The following is an 18,946-nucleotide window of genomic DNA, read 5'->3' as shown; positions in this document are numbered from 1 at the left end:
CAAATATTCATACTAATGACCTATTAAATCACATATTAAGTTAAAGGGGACTTAACACTGCACTACTGCAAATTAATTTGGTTCTCATTGTAGTTCAGCGTTTTTATGTGATTGTTAGCTTGTGTAAGGGCTTCTTTCAGTTAAACCATATTTCGGAATTTTTATCTTAAACCTAGCATTGTTCTCATATTTATATTTTATTGGATCTGATTCCGCTTTTCATTTTCTTTGGAGTAATATGAAAACATTCAAATCTTGCAAAAAATTACATTTGAAATGTTTTAGGAATTTATAAAATCTTGGGTGGGGGAGNTTTATATTTATGTATATTGAACAAAAATGTCCAGAAAAAGAAACTGGGTCTGTCCTAGTAAACGATAGGTTAAGGCACTTTCTGGGTCGAGCGCTGCGGCCGGGTTAGGTTAGAATTAAGACACTTTCTGGGCCGAGCGCTGCGGCCACGGGTTAGGTTAAGTTAAGAAACTTTCTGTAAGATCCATGTACAAAATTGATAGGAGGGTCAAGGGGGGCTGCAGGGGTGGGGGTCCAAAAATCGTTCTCTAGGAATATACCAAGAAACTTAAATCACTAAATATAGTGTCAAATATGTCTTAACGTGAGCCCTAATGAATAGTAAAAATTATTGTTAATGTGAATTATTTTAGTAAAACCACTGTAATTCATAAATTTTATGTTAAAAACACAACATGATAGTTGGTCTAAGCACTATAAATAAACCCACTGTGAACAGCTGATTTTACAGAAATAGTGTGCACAACATCTATGATAACCCTAATTCCTACAGGAAGATTGATTGATTATCTTAATTTATACACGTATATACAGCTGTATGATTAGTAAATCTGAGTCAGGCTACTTAGACAGGGCGTACCGCGCCGACAATTTATCCTATAGTTGATCCATGAGTACAGTACACCACAGAAACATGATGAAGAAGGGGTCAAATAGTCTAAGTACAGTAGGTGGCAATGGAGAAATGGACATGCCGACACAAGTGTCAAATATAACAAGCTGAACGAAATTTTATCACATTGCCATGTGTTCCAGGATAAGATTAAATAAAAATGTGTAAAAACTGAAAATAAAGAACACATAAAATTGCACTTATTTTACTGTAAGATAATCACTTTATTTTAAAATTATCACTATTATTAATAATTTTGTCGGACAAAAAAATAAGTTGACACTTGTGACTTAAGAATACAGCTGTATTGAGAGTTCAAATTCTACGTTGCCATCTATTGTACTAGAATCTTTTTGGAAGGGATAATTTTATTATTTACTATTTTAGCAGGAAACCCAAAAAATATTTAAAATAATATTGATTAGAATCTATTGGATAAATAATGTTCACATGAATTATTGTTTTGAAACGCAAAAATCATGACTTCTGCTGTTTTATTGTTATTTATCCGATTCGGTAAACATTTTTTAGCTGTGATTTAGCTGCGATTTCCTAGGCGAGGGAGTCTCAGCTAAATCATAGATAGAAAATGTCTAACGAATTGGACAATTGCTCGTTTTGTTATAAAAGTTACATTACAATAAAGTTGGCGAGCCTGATAATTTTCATGACAAGAAAAACAACATTATCTTCCTTGATATTTATCCGATTAAGGGCTCCGTTCACGGTAAACTAGATTTTCCAGCTAAAATTTGCAGTGAGTCTTAATTTAAAAACTCATTTTAACCAAAAATTGCAGATTATATTGTTTTTGCTATTTTGTATTATTTTATTGGACTATATGCAGATATATTGAATATCTAAATAATAAAACAAGACTTTAATTTTGATATATTTTGACTGCAGCCGACCACTTATGGGTGGCCAGGGGGTGTTATAGGGCATTCAGCTAGTTTAAGAATATAAATTATCTTTTGCTTTTTTGTTGGATTTTAAATAAGATATCAAAACATTATTGAAAATACTCCGATAAAAACAGCACTCTTCCTAGCACCAAAACGATCAAAGTTAGCTCTTCAATTTTCTTTGAGTTACTGAGGAATGATTGATGCGAAACTCACAAAGACTGAATTGCCCAAAAAATTATGAAAAAAATACGAAAGAATATAAGAGTCAACTCATGCAAAATATATATTTAAAAAGGCAAAGCAAAAATTTTGATAAAATTGTTGAGAAAAGATTTAAAGATTTTTTAAAAAGCATTCCGCATTCGGTGAAGAAGTCGAATTAAAAACTTTTAAACATTATTTTAAGTAATCTGTGTTGCATTTATACTTTATCGTAATACAACGATTACCAAAGTTAAATCAATTAACTTATTACTATCTAAAGAATTTTTAGTAAGTACAGCAGGGGGTGTGTCCCATGAAACATGACGCTGAGAGGCAGCTTTAAGATCGTATTTTATATTTTCAATAATTTTCTGTAATCATTCGTCAACCATCTTTAGCATATATTTTATACAGTGATAACCAGAAAACTCGGAATAGGAAGACAACTTTGAGAATCAAGTTATTACATTAAAAAGTTTTATAAGCAAGAGACAAAGCAAATGTGTAATGTAGACATACCCATTTCAGTAAATTAGTGATTTGATGATAAGTGTCTAGTAAACTATTTGCTTTGTATCAACATCAAATACTCATACTATTGAAATAATGTCGTCCTTCTATTCCGTCGTTTTCTAGTTATCACTATAATTATATTTTTCTTCAAATAATAAGCAACAAATTTTCCTACTTAAACCATTATTCTCGAGTATTTTGTTTTGTTTTCAATATTACTGGAGATTCAAAGAATTTAGTTGAGATTTTAGTTTACTAAATGATAAATAATCCCAAAATTGTCCAAATCTAAACGAAACTTTTCATATCTCCGTAAATTTGGAAAGCTCAAAAAGGCAGACTACAATTATGAAATACTATAGTATACTATAAGGTTATTTTGTGATTACCATCTAAAATTTTTATTTGAAAATATGCCGCAAATTATTTCCAAAACGATCTTTATGTTGTCTTTTATCTGTCAAGTTTCATTGGACACCCTGTATATCCCCTGGCTAAAGATATATATTTGTTTACTTTCAGTTCAAATGAAATGTAACTTGTAAGGTACAAATTCTAATGGGGGGTTTGAAAAATTCTAGTTAAAAATTATTTTTGTGATTTTAAAGTAAATGAGTGTAAGGTAAATCTATGGAAGTTTATTAGTACATACAAAAAATTGTATTTCACCCTCTGGACAACTTTCTTATCATTTCGTACAGTTTCTATAGTATATATAAATGGGGGCAGATTCAGTTTTTTTCATTCAATTTTTTCATCAGAAAAAATATGACTCTATTTTATCTTTATGTTCTTATTTTTGGTATGTATTGTTCCTACAATACACTTTAACATAAAATTATACTTGAAAATGTTATGTTCTCACAAGAATGAGAATGTAAAGACTTGAAACTCTACAAATATGACCATCCCAAGTTAAAATTAAGTCTTATGCCTCAAGGATTTGGTGTTTGTGTGGTTAATTTAATGGTTTGGCGAAGAAAGGAAGAGGTTTACAGTTTCAAAGAATCATGGAAAAAGACCGAACAAATTCCGTACAGTCGTACTCGTTTCTGAAGTTTCATCGTATGTGGTTAACCCTGGATTTATATATCATCATTCTAAAACTTATTGATCTAAATGGAATCCAGGATTGGTGAAAGCCGGCATTGAGATCCCTATGGATAACTGCGAGTGAAGAGGAGCTCAGTGGGGGGACTTTGTTGCGTAAGTATAAGACTCCTTCCCTGTTTATAACGTGTCAATTTCTGCTTAAAAGAACTGTAAGTGTAACTTTAGAAGATCCTCCATGCAAAGATGGCAATGCCCGATGTACAATGGTACCTTTAAAAACGTTTTCTAATCAAGTATGAATTAGAAACCAATTTGGAAGATTGATTATTATCATCTGTGCGTTCTGTAGAAATATGATTTGCGAGGAGCTGTCAGAATTAAACAAGTTTAAAACTTTAAAAACGACAATATCTTTCACGTTATTGACCAGAAAAGGTTTCAGAGGTGTTGTTTTGAATCAAGCATTGCCATCTTTTCATGAAGGGTCACTTGAAATTACAATTACAATTACTTCCATCAAAATCATGGATAAACCTTTAATCACTTAAGCAAGCAAGCATATCATATGTGCTTTTATTACAGTTGTGATGGAGATCAAATAGCTGTTGGAGCTTGTGGTTCAGGACAAGATTGATACTGCCTAGGTAAGCACGTCCAGATTTAAGTACTGGGTTTCCATAGAAAGCAATTTTTTGCAAGTTTGCTTGTGGTTAGAGCAAAAATAAACCTGGTGGTCTAGAACTATTTTTTTTAAAACACAAGAATGTCTGAATTGCAATTGCATGCAACAATTTTTGAATTTTATTGGTCTTACTATATTGCAGTTAAAAGAAATTCTAAATCCATCCAGTTGGTCTTGTTTAAAATATACTTGCTCAGCAAAGCACCAGTAAATAATGCTATATGCATTCTCACAAGTGCTATGCAGAGTAGCCACTAAACCTTTTTAAGTCCGATCTGAAAGGGTCTGGCGCTACTTTGCACAGCACTGGTGAGAATGCATATACTTTCATCTGACGGGTGGTAGGTTGATTAAGTATATTTTAAACAGTGTACATAAAGCATTTTGTAAATCAACCCAAACAGAAAGGCGCTATATCCATATGGGCAAATAGTATATTGATAGGACTTATAGCTAAAAGGTTTAAGGTTTTCATCAGGGAATAATTCTTCAAAATTGATATCTTAAAGAACTTTCTTTCTCACAGCAAGATCAAAATGATATTGGGCGGGGACAAACCTAAATAAACAATTTGCAGTATAGATTGAACTAGTAAAATTGTGCACGCTAATCAGAGGCCAAATTTAAAGAATTTGAGCCATAGCTTTCAATTTGAGACATGGTTGAAATATAACTGGTTCCTCTTAAAATTATGTTCAATTTTTCAAGATTTAAGCCGGTGCTTAATTGAACTAGGTTTTTGGTGGATTTGAGACACGGCTCAAATTTATTAAAGTCTGACTCTGACTAAATATTTTTTCTACTTTTTCAGATAGCTATTTCACCGCAATCCAGTGCTGTACTTTTGAGGGATTCTACTTTGGAGGATGTGAGGTAATGTTTTATTTCATAATTTTAATATCAAAATATATCGTTAACCCAGAACTTTGGAGACAACGAAAGAATTTTTAAAAAATAACTTGGAAACCTTCTTTTCTTTCAGATTGCATCCAGCAGTGATTATGGAGTTCCAGTTTCTTGTGTTGGGCTAAATGGACAGAACCATCTTGTAGAGTCTCTGTGCGGATCAGGAGAAGGACTTGATTGCAATGGACATAGCCATGAAGCCAAATGCTGTGTTGGGCATGTTGAAGGTAGAAATGAAAATATTTTACCCGATTAGCCTTAACATCCACCTAAATCTTTTTTATTATGACATTTTGATTAGGTTGAATTTGATATTCGTCATTAGATAAAGTCCTTCATCGGTATTCTAGATGCATAGATACCTTAGAATAGATAGTTGTTGACACAAATAAAAGAACAAAAGGGATATTCCTTAACTTTATTGAATAATAAAATCAAATTTGTTTTAAAATAGTGACCCTTAAAAAGGGGTTATCCAAACGGTTGAAAATGAAATAACATTGATTATTAGTGTTGAAAGGAATGGAACAGTTGGAGCTTCATGATGGTCAGCTTGCAGGTGTCAGCATCTTGGCAGCAAAGGGTTCACATCTAGGCGACGGTCCTGAAGGGTTTGCAGTCTGTAACATGTGTGGGGAGGAACGATTTGCCTCTCATACCACAGGACATGCGATTTGTGGATTTGTGGATTTGGACATCTGGAGGCTTAGACATTAGCAGCATTCGTTGCTAGAGTAGGCATCTGCAGCAGTATGAAGGAGTTAGTAGTTCCTGATCGGAGGTGTTCACATCTCGAAGTTCTAAAGCTAACTGACGCTGTTCTCCACGAGTAGAAGCGGTAAAGGGGGGGACATGAGGAGACACATTTGGAGCGGATATAGTTTTATGTATTGTAAATCTTGTGCGGTCAACTTCGCTACACAGTAGTAATCGTCTTCGTGTTTTCTTGAATTTGTTACAATAGTTTATGCAGACTATAAAGCTGAAAACTTTGCTGCATCTATTGTATACTAGAATCTATTTGGCTAGTACAGACTAAATTAATATTTTCAATTTAAGCTGGTGAAGACGAAATGAATTATCTAGCATAAATTATCTAGGATTAAATGATTTTGCAAAGAAATGAATCAAGTTAACAGCTGCAAATATACATGAATCACAGAAAAATGGCTGAATATTTTCCATACAGTTGTCTCTGAATTATTTTTTTTTCTGAATTATCATCCTTTTTGTACATATTATACTATACATCTATATGACTTCTTATTATTTGTTATTATTCTTGTTCCAACACCTCCTACTTTTCAGGAAAGGTTGTTGGTACTACTGGGTCTTGTGACTGGAAGTATACAAGTGTTTGGAGTGAGGAAATATCTTGTGGAAGAGCCGATGAAGCTGTCATGGGAATGTAAGTATCCCACTTTTTTTATTATTAGAAAGATTTAAAATTTGATTGTTTCTAGCTGTGGATCTGGAGAAAACAAGGATTGCCCTGGAGAATCTGTTCATGGAATTTACTGCTGTGAGCTGGTGGAAATTGCATAAAGTTATCAAATCTATTTCAAGTATCTACTTGTAATCCTTGTTCTTGTTAATAAACATAATAGTTAATTATTCAATTTTTATTAAATATCATTCCTATGGCATTGTTTCTGTAAAATGAACAATATTTTTCAGGTAGAAATTTTTTTTTTTTTTCAACCAAATTCCCAAGAAACATTTAAACCACGATATGGTTAGTGTCCGAGATGTCAGGAAAAAAATTCTGGACTTTTGGTGTTCAAAATCGGTATAGTCTGTAGCAATAAGCAATAGCTAGATTCGTTTTACAGAAACTTTTAATATTTTAGTATTTTAACAGGTTTTACGACAATCTGAGAAGAGTCTAACAATTTCAATGTGTATTCTCTAGAAGTTTGCTTTTCTCAAACATTCAAATTTGTTAACCTAGGTGAAAAAATAAGGCAAAAATAAACAAAAAGCGATAATTTTAAAATGATCGTTTTTGATCATGTTTTCTTCTGGGGTAACAAATGTTTTATAAAGCAAACTTCTACAGAATAAAGTTTTAAAATGTTGGAACCTTCTCATATTGTCGTAAAACCTTTAAAAAGTCTAAAAACATTAAAAATTTCTGTAAAACGAATTTGGCTATAACATGTCAGAGACTAAATGTTTGAATGGTTATGAGATCAAAGACTTAACAATAAATGGGAAAAAATGAGTTATAAAAAAGAGAATAATAATCTTCAAGGATCAAATTTAAAAAAATATTTGTTTCACTGTAGTAAACACCTTCTTTTATGTTTATTATTAGACAATTTTTACAGATTATAACTATTAATTACTACTTAACCAGGAGATCAAGGGAGGATAATTAAATTGAGGTTTAGAACCCCAAAAAGGTCTTGGAGGCCCTCGGCTAAGTGGTTTTCCCCTCAATTTATTTATCCTCATGAAAACTCCCGATTAAGTAGAAATTTATCGTTTAATCTCCTGTTCAACGAAATAACCAACCGTGGGGGATAAAATAATAATGAAATCAATAAAACTATCAAACATGATTTTAATTCTCTTATTTCTTACTAATGCATATGGAAAAATATTTAATAAGCAAATTTAATGATTTCTAAAAATAGTAATAGGGTTTCTAAATTTCTCAATATTTTTGTGAAAACTTCGCAAAAGTCGTATAGAAATTCAGAAACTTCTCATTCAAGAAAGAGCTTCCGTACCATTAACATGTCATCCATCATTGATCTCAAATCTGTTCTTGAGCTTCTAAAGCCGGATTATAGAAAAAAGGTAAGAACTAAATTGAAAAAGAATTGTCTTAAAATTGATATAAATCAATAGATAAACACTAAACATGGTCACCTTAAAAGGAAGAGACTTTAATTAGGACCTAAAACTCTAAATGCAATAAAAAGGTTGAATTGGATTCTTGGAAAAAGTCTTTAATTAAGTTACATATCATATCAGTTGATAAAAAATGTTTATAGCTTCAGGAAATCAGGAAAAAACTTTTTTTATAGTTGTATCTGCATTCTCAATCTTTGTGGGTAACCTTGTACATTGCACAATAGATTAATATTACATATCACAGTACAATCAAGAAAAATTAGTTGTATTTTTTACAAAAATTGTTGATTTTGATTCTTGCAAACAAATATTTGTTCCTGAATTTATATTTAAATTTAAAGATTTAAAAAACTAAATATCTGCAACATTCCATTATTAGAAAGTGAAGAATACGACATTTGATAAATTCTTTCGATGTATTCGTTATTAAGGGTTTCACTGTATTTTAGCAGGTTTTACAACAATCTGAGATGAGTCTAACAATTTCAATGTGTATTCTCTAGAAGTTTGCTTTTATCGAACATTCAAATTTGTTAACCTAGGTGAAAAAATAAGACAAAAATAAACAAAAAACGATAATTTTAAAATGATCGTTTTTGATCATGTTTTCTTCTAGGGTATCAAATTTCGATGTTTGATAAAAGCAAACTTCTACAGAATAAAGTTTTATAATGTTGGAACCTTTTAAAAGTCTAACACATTAAAAGTTTCTGTAAAACGAATCTGGCTATAACATGCCAGAGACTAAATGTTTGCATGGTTATGAGATCAAATACTTAACAATAAATGGGAAAAAAGGAGTTGTTAAAGGATAATAATCTTCAAGGATCAAATTAAAAAAAATATTTTTTTCCACTGTAGTAAACACCTTCTTTTATGTTTATAATTAGAACATTTTTACAGATCAAAGTCATTTAAAAGCTTGGCAACAAAATGTAGTAAAGCATAAATGATTTGCCAAAAAAAATTTATAAAATATACACTCATGAAACTGAATTTGTTTGATTGCAAGCGGATTTAAAAGTGGTTAGACACAGGAACAATTCATTAGAAATTAAATTCAGGTGTATTCATAGTTTGATGATAAAACTGTTGTCATTGAAACAAATACTGAGTTGTGTAATGTAGAGTTTTGATAAGTTTAAACTGTTTGTTTTTTTATTTATCTGCTTGAAGAGTTTCCTTATCATTCTGCTCAGTTTTAACTTTTTAATCGAGAGGAGAAATTTCATCTTTTTATTATTTTCTTTAGAAAAAATATGACTGCATATTGTCTGTTTGTCTTATTCTTTGGTATGTACCGTATATCACATTTTTAAAAAAAAATTTTCTACAAGAAACTCCAAAGTTTATCTAGTTTTTTACTTTTAATATCTTCAGGTATTTAGTAGTCTGATTATTTTATTTAGATTTCTTTCATGATCAGACAAATCAGCCTTAAATATCTGCTCTTGGTCATTGAGAGGTCACATGATGCAAACTTAAACTTTCTACTGCAGATGTCAGGGATTTCATGTCAAGGCTATTTCATTGCATGCTAACGTTTTGCCCTTCAGCATTATTAATCACAATCCAGGATTGGTGAATGCTGGTATTGAGATCCCTAGAGATAACTGTGACTGGAGAGGAGCTCATTGGGGCGATTTCATTGCGTAAGTAAAATTGGGTATTCTCAGAAAGGTTTAAAATTGCATGTATGTCCTTTACCATGGTAAACAATAAGGTTTCAAAGCACACACAAATTTTCCCTTTTTCTACCATATTACATTAGACCAATTGTTCTTTTTTGTAACTTTATCAGTAAATAGATGAAGAATAACTAATTCATTAACAAAGGACACTTTATTGTTATTGAATTGGTTAACATCATTATTACTTATTCAAGATTGTTAAACATGCACTATTTAGATGTGATGGAGACCAAATAGCCATAGGAGCATGTGGTTCAGGAAAGGATGGTTACTGCCTTGGTAAGCAAGTTTTTCTAACTTTATTACCTCTTTTTAGCAAAACTAATTGATCACATGTTGTATCTGAAAGCAGAGTTTGTGAACAAGTAGAAATGTATTTTATTTATATTGTAAAGGCTCATATGACTTGTATTTGTAGGCAGTTATTATACAGCAATTCAGTGCTGTACCTTTGATGGCTTTTATTACGGAGGATGTGAGGTATGCTGAATTCTTACGTTACATCTTTCCATGATATGAGCAATCTCTTTGTCTTTTCTTTTTAACAGAGCTGCAGGAATCTAACATATCATCTAGTACTAATTTTTAAAACATTTTAAGGTAGCCAACAGCATTGACTGGGGTGTACCAGTTTCCTGTGTTGGTCTTAATGGACAGAACCATCTTGTGGAGTCTCTGTGCGGATCAGGAGGAGGAAAGGACTGTGATGGACATAGCCATGAAACTAAATGCTGTGTTGGGCATGTTGAAGGTAGAAATGAAAATATTTTACCCGATTAGATCCAACTAAAACTCTTTTTTATGACATTTTGAAGATTGAATTTTATATTTGTCATTAAATAAAGTCCTCCATTGGTATTCTAGATGCCTAAATACCCTATATGATGGTAAATAGTTTTACCAAAAATGGGAAATAGTTTTACTAAATCTAGGATCTTCCTAGACTGTTAATGATGATTCATATTAATAAGGAAAAGTTGTTGGAACTACTGGTTCTTGTGACTGGAAGTATACAAGTGTTTGGAGTGAGGAACTAACTTGTGGAAGAGCTGATGAAGCTGTCATGGGAATGTAAGTAGAGTTGTACCTTTACTATTAAAATAAAATAATGTTGCCTGAGCTGCAGAAACTTTTATGTTGAAAATCCATAACTCCTCTCAAGATCAATGTTCACTTCTATCCCTACACTGACTGGGTAAAATTACCATGTAGGATATCAAATAAAGATAACCAAAGATTGAGATGACGCATTGATCTTGATATCCACAATACAAGATTTCCAAGATCTAAAAGTATTGTATAAACATTTCTCTTGTTTCTAGCTGTGGATCTGGAGAAAACAAGGATTGCCCTGGAGACTCTGTTCATGGAATTTACTGCTGTGAGCTCGTAGAAATTGCATAAAGTTATCAAATCTATTTCAAGTATCTACTGCTTCTTTTTGTTAATAAACATAATAATTTATTTTTTAATAAATTTAGGTAAAATGTATGATACTAGACTAGATGTCAATTGTGAACATTTTCTCTTTGTATAAATTGTAAAACGAAAACCAACAAAAATTTTGCGGATCTTATAAAAGAAAATTTCGTCGATTTAAAATTTTTTCTAAAATCGAATTTTGTTAGAAAATTTTTTTGAAAATTTTAATCATCCATTAACCTTTCCTGGGGACATGTAAAGTCCCACACAAAATTTGGGCCTGATTGGTTTAGCCGTTTTGACGTTTATTGGATACAAACAGACAGAAAAACAGACAAGCAAAGTATATAAAGACATTTGGTAGAAAATAAAAATAGAACAGGTCAGCCTGAAAACCCGTGAAATCTGAATTGGCGGTCATGCCAAACATTATGGATGTCAGCTCTAATCAGTTGTGATGAGACTCTAGCAGGGATTGGTAATGAGAAAAAAACTATCCATCAATACACAACTGTATAGCACTGAGCAGGGTGGGCATATGTAGAATTTATCCTATCCATTTGTTAATGGTCAGCTAAAATTCAAATATAAAGAGACATCGGAAAAATTTATAAAATGTTGTATTCTTAACTTTTGGAGAATAAAATGCTGCAGATATTTAGTTGTTGAAATAAAACGTCACACTTTAGCACAGGACTTTATTCAGTAAATATAATCAAAATCAAATAATTATAAAACATATTTAACTAACTATGCAGTTCACTGTTCCGTTTAATAATGAGTGAATAAACGTTCACATGTGGATAATTCCCTAATGTTGAAAATACCCATACAGTGGACGTTAGGTATACACAGGAAGGCCCAGTTAGTTAAGATTGAAGTAGGACGACATTTCCTTTAATATTTTAACATTACTACTTCAATTAAATGATCATATGAAGCTCTTTAAAATTCTTCCCGCATATTCATGCCTATTTATTTATTCTTGCAAGTCCTAACAATTATAGTATAAAACCCATTGAAATGTTATGAAGACGACATTTTATGAGCTCTTTCCAGGGGGGCTGGATCTAAGCTACCCCTGCGTAAATATTAGCCTGAGTGTACACTTAGGACAGTTTACTGATAAAGGATATTAAGAGATTATGGCCTATTCATACAGTACAAACATCAAATATGCACACCAGAAAAATATCAAATATGCACACCAGAAAAATATCAGATCTTGAAATTTTACCCTGGCCCTGAACAGTGTAGATAGGTAGATAGAATCTGAAAGCATGCCGTGGTTGAACTGTCCAGAGGGAAAGACACCATCCAAGCGCTAAAGGCATGACTTAAATTCAAAAGTTTTACCCTCAGGAAATTTTGAACTTGAAATCATGAATTTGTTATTTTGAACAAATCAATATTCCGGCTTAAACTTAAAGTTTGAAATAAAACTTAATTCAGTAAATTTGTATTTGAATTTGTCCTCCTATCATAAAGAGTCGTCGTCATATTTATCAATACAATGAAGACGACTTTCGATTTAATTTTTTTATTCTAATTTTATCTTAATTAGATAGTTAAATAGATAGGTAGAAAGTTAGTTAGGCAGGTATAGGTAGGTAGGTAAGTAGGTAGGGAGATAGATAGATATATAGATAGATAAATAGATATATAGATAGATAGATAAATAGATAGATAGATAGATCGATAGATAGATAGATAGATAGATAGATAAATAGATAGATAGATAGATAGATAGATAGATAGATAGATATATAGATAGATAGATAGATAGATAGATAGATAGATAGATAGATAGATAGATAGATAGATAGATAGATAGATAGATAGATAGATAGATAGATAGATAGATAGATAGATAGATAGATAGATAGATAGATAGATAGATAGATAGATAGATAGATAGATAGATAGATAGATAGATAGATAGATAGATAGATTGATAAATAGATAAATAGATAGATAGATAGATTGATAAATAGTTAAATAGATAGATAGATAGATAGATAGATAGATAGATATATAGATAGATAGATAGATAGATAGACAGACAGACAGATAAATAGATAGATAGATAGATAGATAGAAAGATAGATAGATAGATAGATAGATAGATATATATAGATAGATAGATAGATAGATAGATAGATAGATAGATAGATAGATAGATAGATAGACGGATACAGAAGACTAATGTGGATAATCAGAGAACACAGGATAAGATCTGTTCATCAGCAGTGTTAGCAGTAGGCTTCTTTTTACCCTTCATTTTTATCCATAGTGTTCTTTGTTCATTCATGTTCATCGTGCTCAGTGTTCATCCATATCCATAATGTTCAGTGTTCATCCATATCCATAGAGTTCAGTGTTCATCGATATCAAGAGTGTTCAATGTTCATCCATATCCATAGTGCATGTTCAATGGGCAATATTCATAATTTTCAATGTTCATCTATATCCATAGTGTTTACTGTTCATCCATATCCATAGTGTTCTGTATTCAGCCATATCCATAGTGTTCTGTGTTCTGCTATATCCATAGTGTTCAGTGTTCATCCATACCCATAGTGTTCAGTGTTTATACAAATCCATAGTGTTTAGTGTTCATTCATATCCATAGGGTTCAGTGTTCATCCAAATCCGTAGTGTTCAGTGTTCATCCATATCCTATGTGTTTAGTGTTTATCCAAATCCATAGTGTTCTGTGTTCATCCATATCCTTTATGTGAAGTGTTTATCCAAATCATAGTGTTCTGTGTTCATACATATCCTTAGTGATTAGTGTTTATCTAAATCCATAGTGTTCAGTGTTCAGCCATATCCAAAGTGTTCAGTGTTTATCCAAATCCATAGTGTTCTGTGTTCAGCCATATCCATAGTGTTCTGTGTTAAGCCATATCCATAGTTTTCTGTGTTCAGCCATATCCATAGTTGTCTGTGTTCTGCCATATCCATAGTGTTCAGTGTTCATCCATACCCATAGTGTTCAGTGTTTATCCAAATCCATAGTGTTTAGTGTTCATCCATACCCATAGTGTTTAGTGTTTATCCAAATCCATAGTGTTCTGTGTTCATCCATATCCTTAGTGTTTAGTGTTTATCCAAATCAATAGTGTTTAGTGTTCATCCATATCCTTAGTGTTTAGTGTTTATCCAAATCCATAGTGTTTAGTGTTCATCCATATCCTTAGTGTTTAGTGTTTATCCAAATCCATAGTGTTCTGTGTTCATCCATATCCTTGGTGTTTAGTGTTTATCCAAATCATAGTGTTCTGTGTTCATACATATCCTTAGTGTTTAGTGTTTTTCCAAATCCATAGTGTTCTGTGTTCATCCATATCCATAGTATACATTAAAACAAAAATAGTGTGAATCTGAAATCCTAATATAACGTTACCAGTTCCTTTAAGTTGATTGTTCGGTATTTACTAGAAGCAATTAATATTTCATACTTTAACATCTTAATCTTCGGGAATAATTAATAAATTATCTCAAGGTTTAACGGTTTAACGTTCTAATTAGCAGTTTCATTGATTAATTTTTAATTAACATTCTTATTATTATTAAATGTTAAATGTTGTTTGTGTGATTGTGCGTGAGTATGTTCAATTCAAATTGACCGTATGTGTTTCCGATGTAGCACTGAGACAAATATACGACTTTGTGATTTAGTAACCAATCTATAGGTTATACTTCTCAATAGGAGTTATCATTGAAAACATAAAATATTTTAATCTTACGTGCAATTTACTATGTCGAAATTGAACTGACTGAAGAAGTAATATTTCCCATGGGATGTAGAAAAGAATATCCCTAGATAAACAATTTTATACAATAAGCAGTGCTAAAACATATGTCTGCAATGTACCAGGCTTTAACCGAATGCAACTTGTAAGGACCGTAACACTGATTTATACCTTATATATGAACTGGTTTTACTAGCACGACTGTGGGACCTCCTTTATTTTGGATTTTATGCAAAATTATGAAAGAAGAAAACTTATTTGGTTACATATTAGAAATTCAAAACAATTTTGTTCTTCGCGATACTTCAGTGTGACAATGCGGTTCTTTAGGAATAGGGAAACTATGTTTTATACAAAGAGAATAGAATATATATTAGAGGGGAATTTACTAGAAAAAAAGTGTAAAACGGCCATTTTGTTGTACTGTTTCCATACTGCAGGTGTACTTCACATATTTATGCTATAAAACCCTGGAATATCATTTTATAGAAAATTTAAAATTAATATTAAAAGAAAACCAAATTATGAAATAGGCTGGTTTCATAATTGACCAATGATCATTTCACATAGACTCTATGCCTTTCACTTTACAAACGATGATTTTCCGTTATAACTTTAAATCAAATGATGTTTTTTATTCACCTAATTTATTTAATAAAGTTTATTTAACAGATTTAACAAATTTGAAATTGAAATGGATAGTCTAGGGAACATACTGTATTAATGTACTCTACTGCATATAATTTGTGAACATTTACTTTGAACTCCCTGAAAATATTCATACCGAGAGATTCTCTAAATTCCTCTCTTGTGGCGGCGCTGTGGCGGAAGACGAGTTAATCTGAAGAGTCTGGAGCTGGATATCGAGACGCGGCAAGAGGAGCGGATTTCCTGCCACGTCACCCATCTATATACAATTTTCAATGTTTTGATTTAAGAATATGTTATATATTTAGTAATAAAGTAATTATTTAAAATCGACGGGAGTTAATCTGAGCATATCTAAATTGGTGACCCCTAGTTCGAACACTATAGGTTGATAGACTGTTTTCTCGCCACTATATAGACTTTAATTAGATACCCGCTCAAGTGATCATGCCTAAGGACAGTGATAATGTCCGAGTTCAAGCTGAACCCAGCTCGCTGGATTTATTAAATACAGTTTCTGTGAAAGTTCCAGCCTTTTGGCCAGATTCTGCGGAGGCCTGGTTCGTCCAGGTGGAGGCTCAGTTCGCCCTCAAGGGAGTGACCACCAGTTCAACCAAGTTCTAATATTGCGTCTCATCATTCAATCAGGAGACTGCTAATCAGGTTCTGGATCTCATCAAATCTCCCCCGTCCTCCGACCCCTACGAAGCTTTGAAGAGCCGTTTGTTGAGGTTGTTTACTCTCGACGACTATCAAAGGTATGAAGCAATTTCTAACCTCCCTTTCTCAGGTGATATGAAACCTTCCAAGCTCATGTCAAATATGCTTGCTCTACTCCCTCTTGATCACAAACCGTGTTTCTTTCTCCGGGGAGCGTTTCTGAAGAGATTGCCCGCCGACATTCGGGCTCACCTTCTGAGGGATGATTTTTCCGATCCTATAACCTTGGCCTTGAAAGCAGACGAAATCTATCAGAGCAGAGTGTCCTCCTCTCCTGTTTATGCTGTTTCCAGCACCCCGGAGGATTCTGTCAATGCTGTGAGATCCTCACCTACAAACCGGCCACAACGTTCAGCAACTCCATACTCCGGCAGCTGGGATAACAGGTCATCGTCTCCAACCCTGTGTTACTACCATCATGCCTGGGGATCTAAGGCCAAGAAGTGTAGAGCTCCATGTTCATGGTCGGGAAACTAGTTCACCGGCAGGAGGATGTTCGTACCCTTCCTGCCTGGCCTTCTACCTCATCTCCTCTAATTTATCTACAGGATTCTCTGAGTTCAAGGAGGTTCCTCATCGACTCTGGTGCCTCTGTATTGGTTTTTCCTGATCCAGGATCCTCAGGAGAAGATTCAGGAGTAAAAATATTAACTGCAGATGGTTCTTCTCTCTTGTGCTCCGGTTCTCGAGTCATTCCTCTACGATTCAGGAAACACAGCTCCTGTAGCCGTTCCAATCCTGGGTGCAGATTTTCTGAAACATTACAACCTCCTGCTTGATGTGTCCAACCAGAGGGTTTTCAGTGCCGATTCTCCGACCTCTCCGTCCATCGTCTTGCCAACCTCTCCGGATTCCAAGCTTGCTCCTCTCACAGCCAACCTTCTCGCCACTCCTAAGTGCATCTCCAACCTCCTCGCAGAGTTTCCAGATGTAGTTTCGTCCGACGGTTTCATGGCCTCTAAACCTCGCCACTGAGTTACTCATCATTTAATATATGTTCAATTCTCTTTGGTTTTTTTTTATGAGTAACCACTAGGGCTGGGCACGGACCAACTTAATCAAGCCATTTTGTTAAAGGTTAGTTCCAACTGTTTTTAAAATAAAATCTCAGGTATTAGTTAATTTTTTTGAAAGGTTCTGTTAGTTAATGATCTCAATTTTCTTAACTGCGTTAACGGAAAATTTCATCTATTTTACAGAATTAACAGCGAAAAATTTTGTTTTAAGTTATTAAAATCGTTAACGACGCACTGTTAACGGTTTATTACAGTATTAACATCGTTACAGGCGCAAAGTACAGAAAAAATTAAAACATCAAACAAATAAAAATATTTTTTTTAAAAACAAGTTTAATGCAATTTTAAGCAGAAAAAAACGAAATTCACCGTTTTTAAGAATAAAATCTCCTTTGTTTTTGTTTTCAACCACTTTCAAAATTAACGGGTTTTGCCGTTCGTTAACGGACTCTTCCGTTAACGAACTCTTCCATTTATTTTCGAAAACCTCCGGTTTATTAACGGAATTTTACCCAGCCCTAGGAACCGCACATAATTATGGTCACGGGCAATGCCGTGTTATTTTCCTACTTCAGTAATAAGTTAGATTTAACGTCTATAAAATGTAAGTAAAAGCATGGTTAGAGTGAAAAGAAATCCTAACTAGAGCAGTTTATGGTTTGTTATTAATTAATAAATGGTGTTTGTTAAATATTATTTCAGAGGTGCAACGATGATTTTCAAGAAGTGGAGATAATGAGGCGAGATCAACTTTCTTTAGTTTAGAATTTTGAACTAAAAGTTGTAATTACTTACTTTTTATATATTCTTACTGTTCTACCTTCCCTCTCTCTTAACCAACCCTTCATTTTGCACCCCCGCGCCCCCTCCATCCCAACTTTATTTGCCCTCTCCCATTTCTCTCAGTTTTTTTTGTTACCTTTTATCTCCCTTGTCCTCCTTTTTTCAACTTGTTCTTTTCCCTTTCATAATCTGAACCCAACCAGAGTTCATACCTATGTTCATTCTCTCATATAACACGGGCAGCCGTAGTACATTTGAATTTCCGAGCCGGGTTAACCTTTCCGGTTCCAGTTTGTACTGTATCTGGCTCTATGGACAGGAATATCTGGTGCAAAAAGGTTGACGCGGTCAGACTTTATGCTTCATATTGATACTGGTCTGGAGTAGGGTATAATTACTACACATGTTGTTTTTAGCTCAAGTTCTCTTATTTTGTTGAATGATCAAATGTGTGATTTTAAAATAAAAAATATTATTGTAAAATATTTTCCAGTTTTCTCTGTTCTAGACTTATCTAAAAATCAAATAAAACTTTTCTTTAAGATATGTTGATTTGGTTTGATTAAATTAGAATAGTTTCTTATTTATGACCGTGCAAAATTGTTTTATTTTTGTTTAGACGCTAAATTATTGTTTTGACTTCTAGTATCAGTATTATCAGTTGTACAGGGTTAACCAAAAAAGATGAGATTTTAAAATATATTCAATCCATGTTTCTTAAGGGAACTGAATACTCAGTTCAATCTCTAAATAATCCTGATATCCTGCAATCTGAAGTAATAGATCTTTAGTATTTTAAACGATATTGGGTACTTTCGCAAAGGTTTTTTTCTCAAGTGACAATGTTCCAAGCGG

General features: G+C 32.9%; 2 protein-coding genes and 1 long non-coding RNA gene across 4 annotated transcripts; all 3 read left to right on the top strand.

Annotated features, from left to right (window-relative positions):
• Positions 1–732: 732 nt before the first annotated feature.
• LOC111712952 (uncharacterized) lies at positions 733–6,756 on the top strand. Of its 2 annotated transcripts, XR_002767565.1 has the most exons (7): positions 733–974; positions 3,681–3,756; positions 4,186–4,247; positions 5,097–5,158; positions 5,268–5,418; positions 6,500–6,599; positions 6,655–6,756. It is a non-coding gene; the product is annotated as an uncharacterized LOC111712952 (long non-coding RNA). The 2 variants fall into 2 exon arrangements; XR_002767564.1 differs by lacking the exon at positions 733–974 and having other exon boundaries at positions 3,364–3,756.
• A 2,483-nt stretch (positions 6,757–9,239) lies between these two features.
• LOC111712951 (uncharacterized) lies at positions 9,240–11,208 on the top strand. The gene is made up of 7 exons (XM_023487712.1): positions 9,240–9,346; positions 9,630–9,705; positions 9,962–10,023; positions 10,163–10,224; positions 10,345–10,495; positions 10,716–10,815; positions 11,067–11,208. The coding sequence occupies exons 1-7, from the start codon at positions 9,313–9,315 to the stop codon at positions 11,146–11,148; spliced, it is 567 nt and encodes a 188-aa protein (XP_023343480.1). The 5' UTR covers positions 9,240–9,312; the 3' UTR covers positions 11,149–11,208.
• A 4,811-nt stretch (positions 11,209–16,019) lies between these two features.
• On the top strand, positions 16,020–16,769 carry LOC111712944 (uncharacterized). Its single transcript, XM_023487705.1, has 2 exons — positions 16,020–16,142; positions 16,236–16,769. Exons 1-2 carry the CDS (start codon positions 16,020–16,022, stop codon positions 16,767–16,769), a joined length of 657 nt encoding a protein of 218 aa, XP_023343473.1.
• Positions 16,770–18,946: the final 2,177 nt, after the last annotated feature.

Source organism: Eurytemora carolleeae, unplaced genomic scaffold (assembly GCF_000591075.1).
Source record: "Eurytemora carolleeae unplaced genomic scaffold, Eaff_2.0 scaffold997, whole genome shotgun sequence".
Taxonomy (NCBI): domain Eukaryota; kingdom Metazoa; phylum Arthropoda; class Copepoda; order Calanoida; family Temoridae; genus Eurytemora; species Eurytemora carolleeae.
The sequence above is the reverse complement of the archived record's forward strand: the minus strand, read 5'-3'. Positions and strand labels throughout refer to the sequence as shown.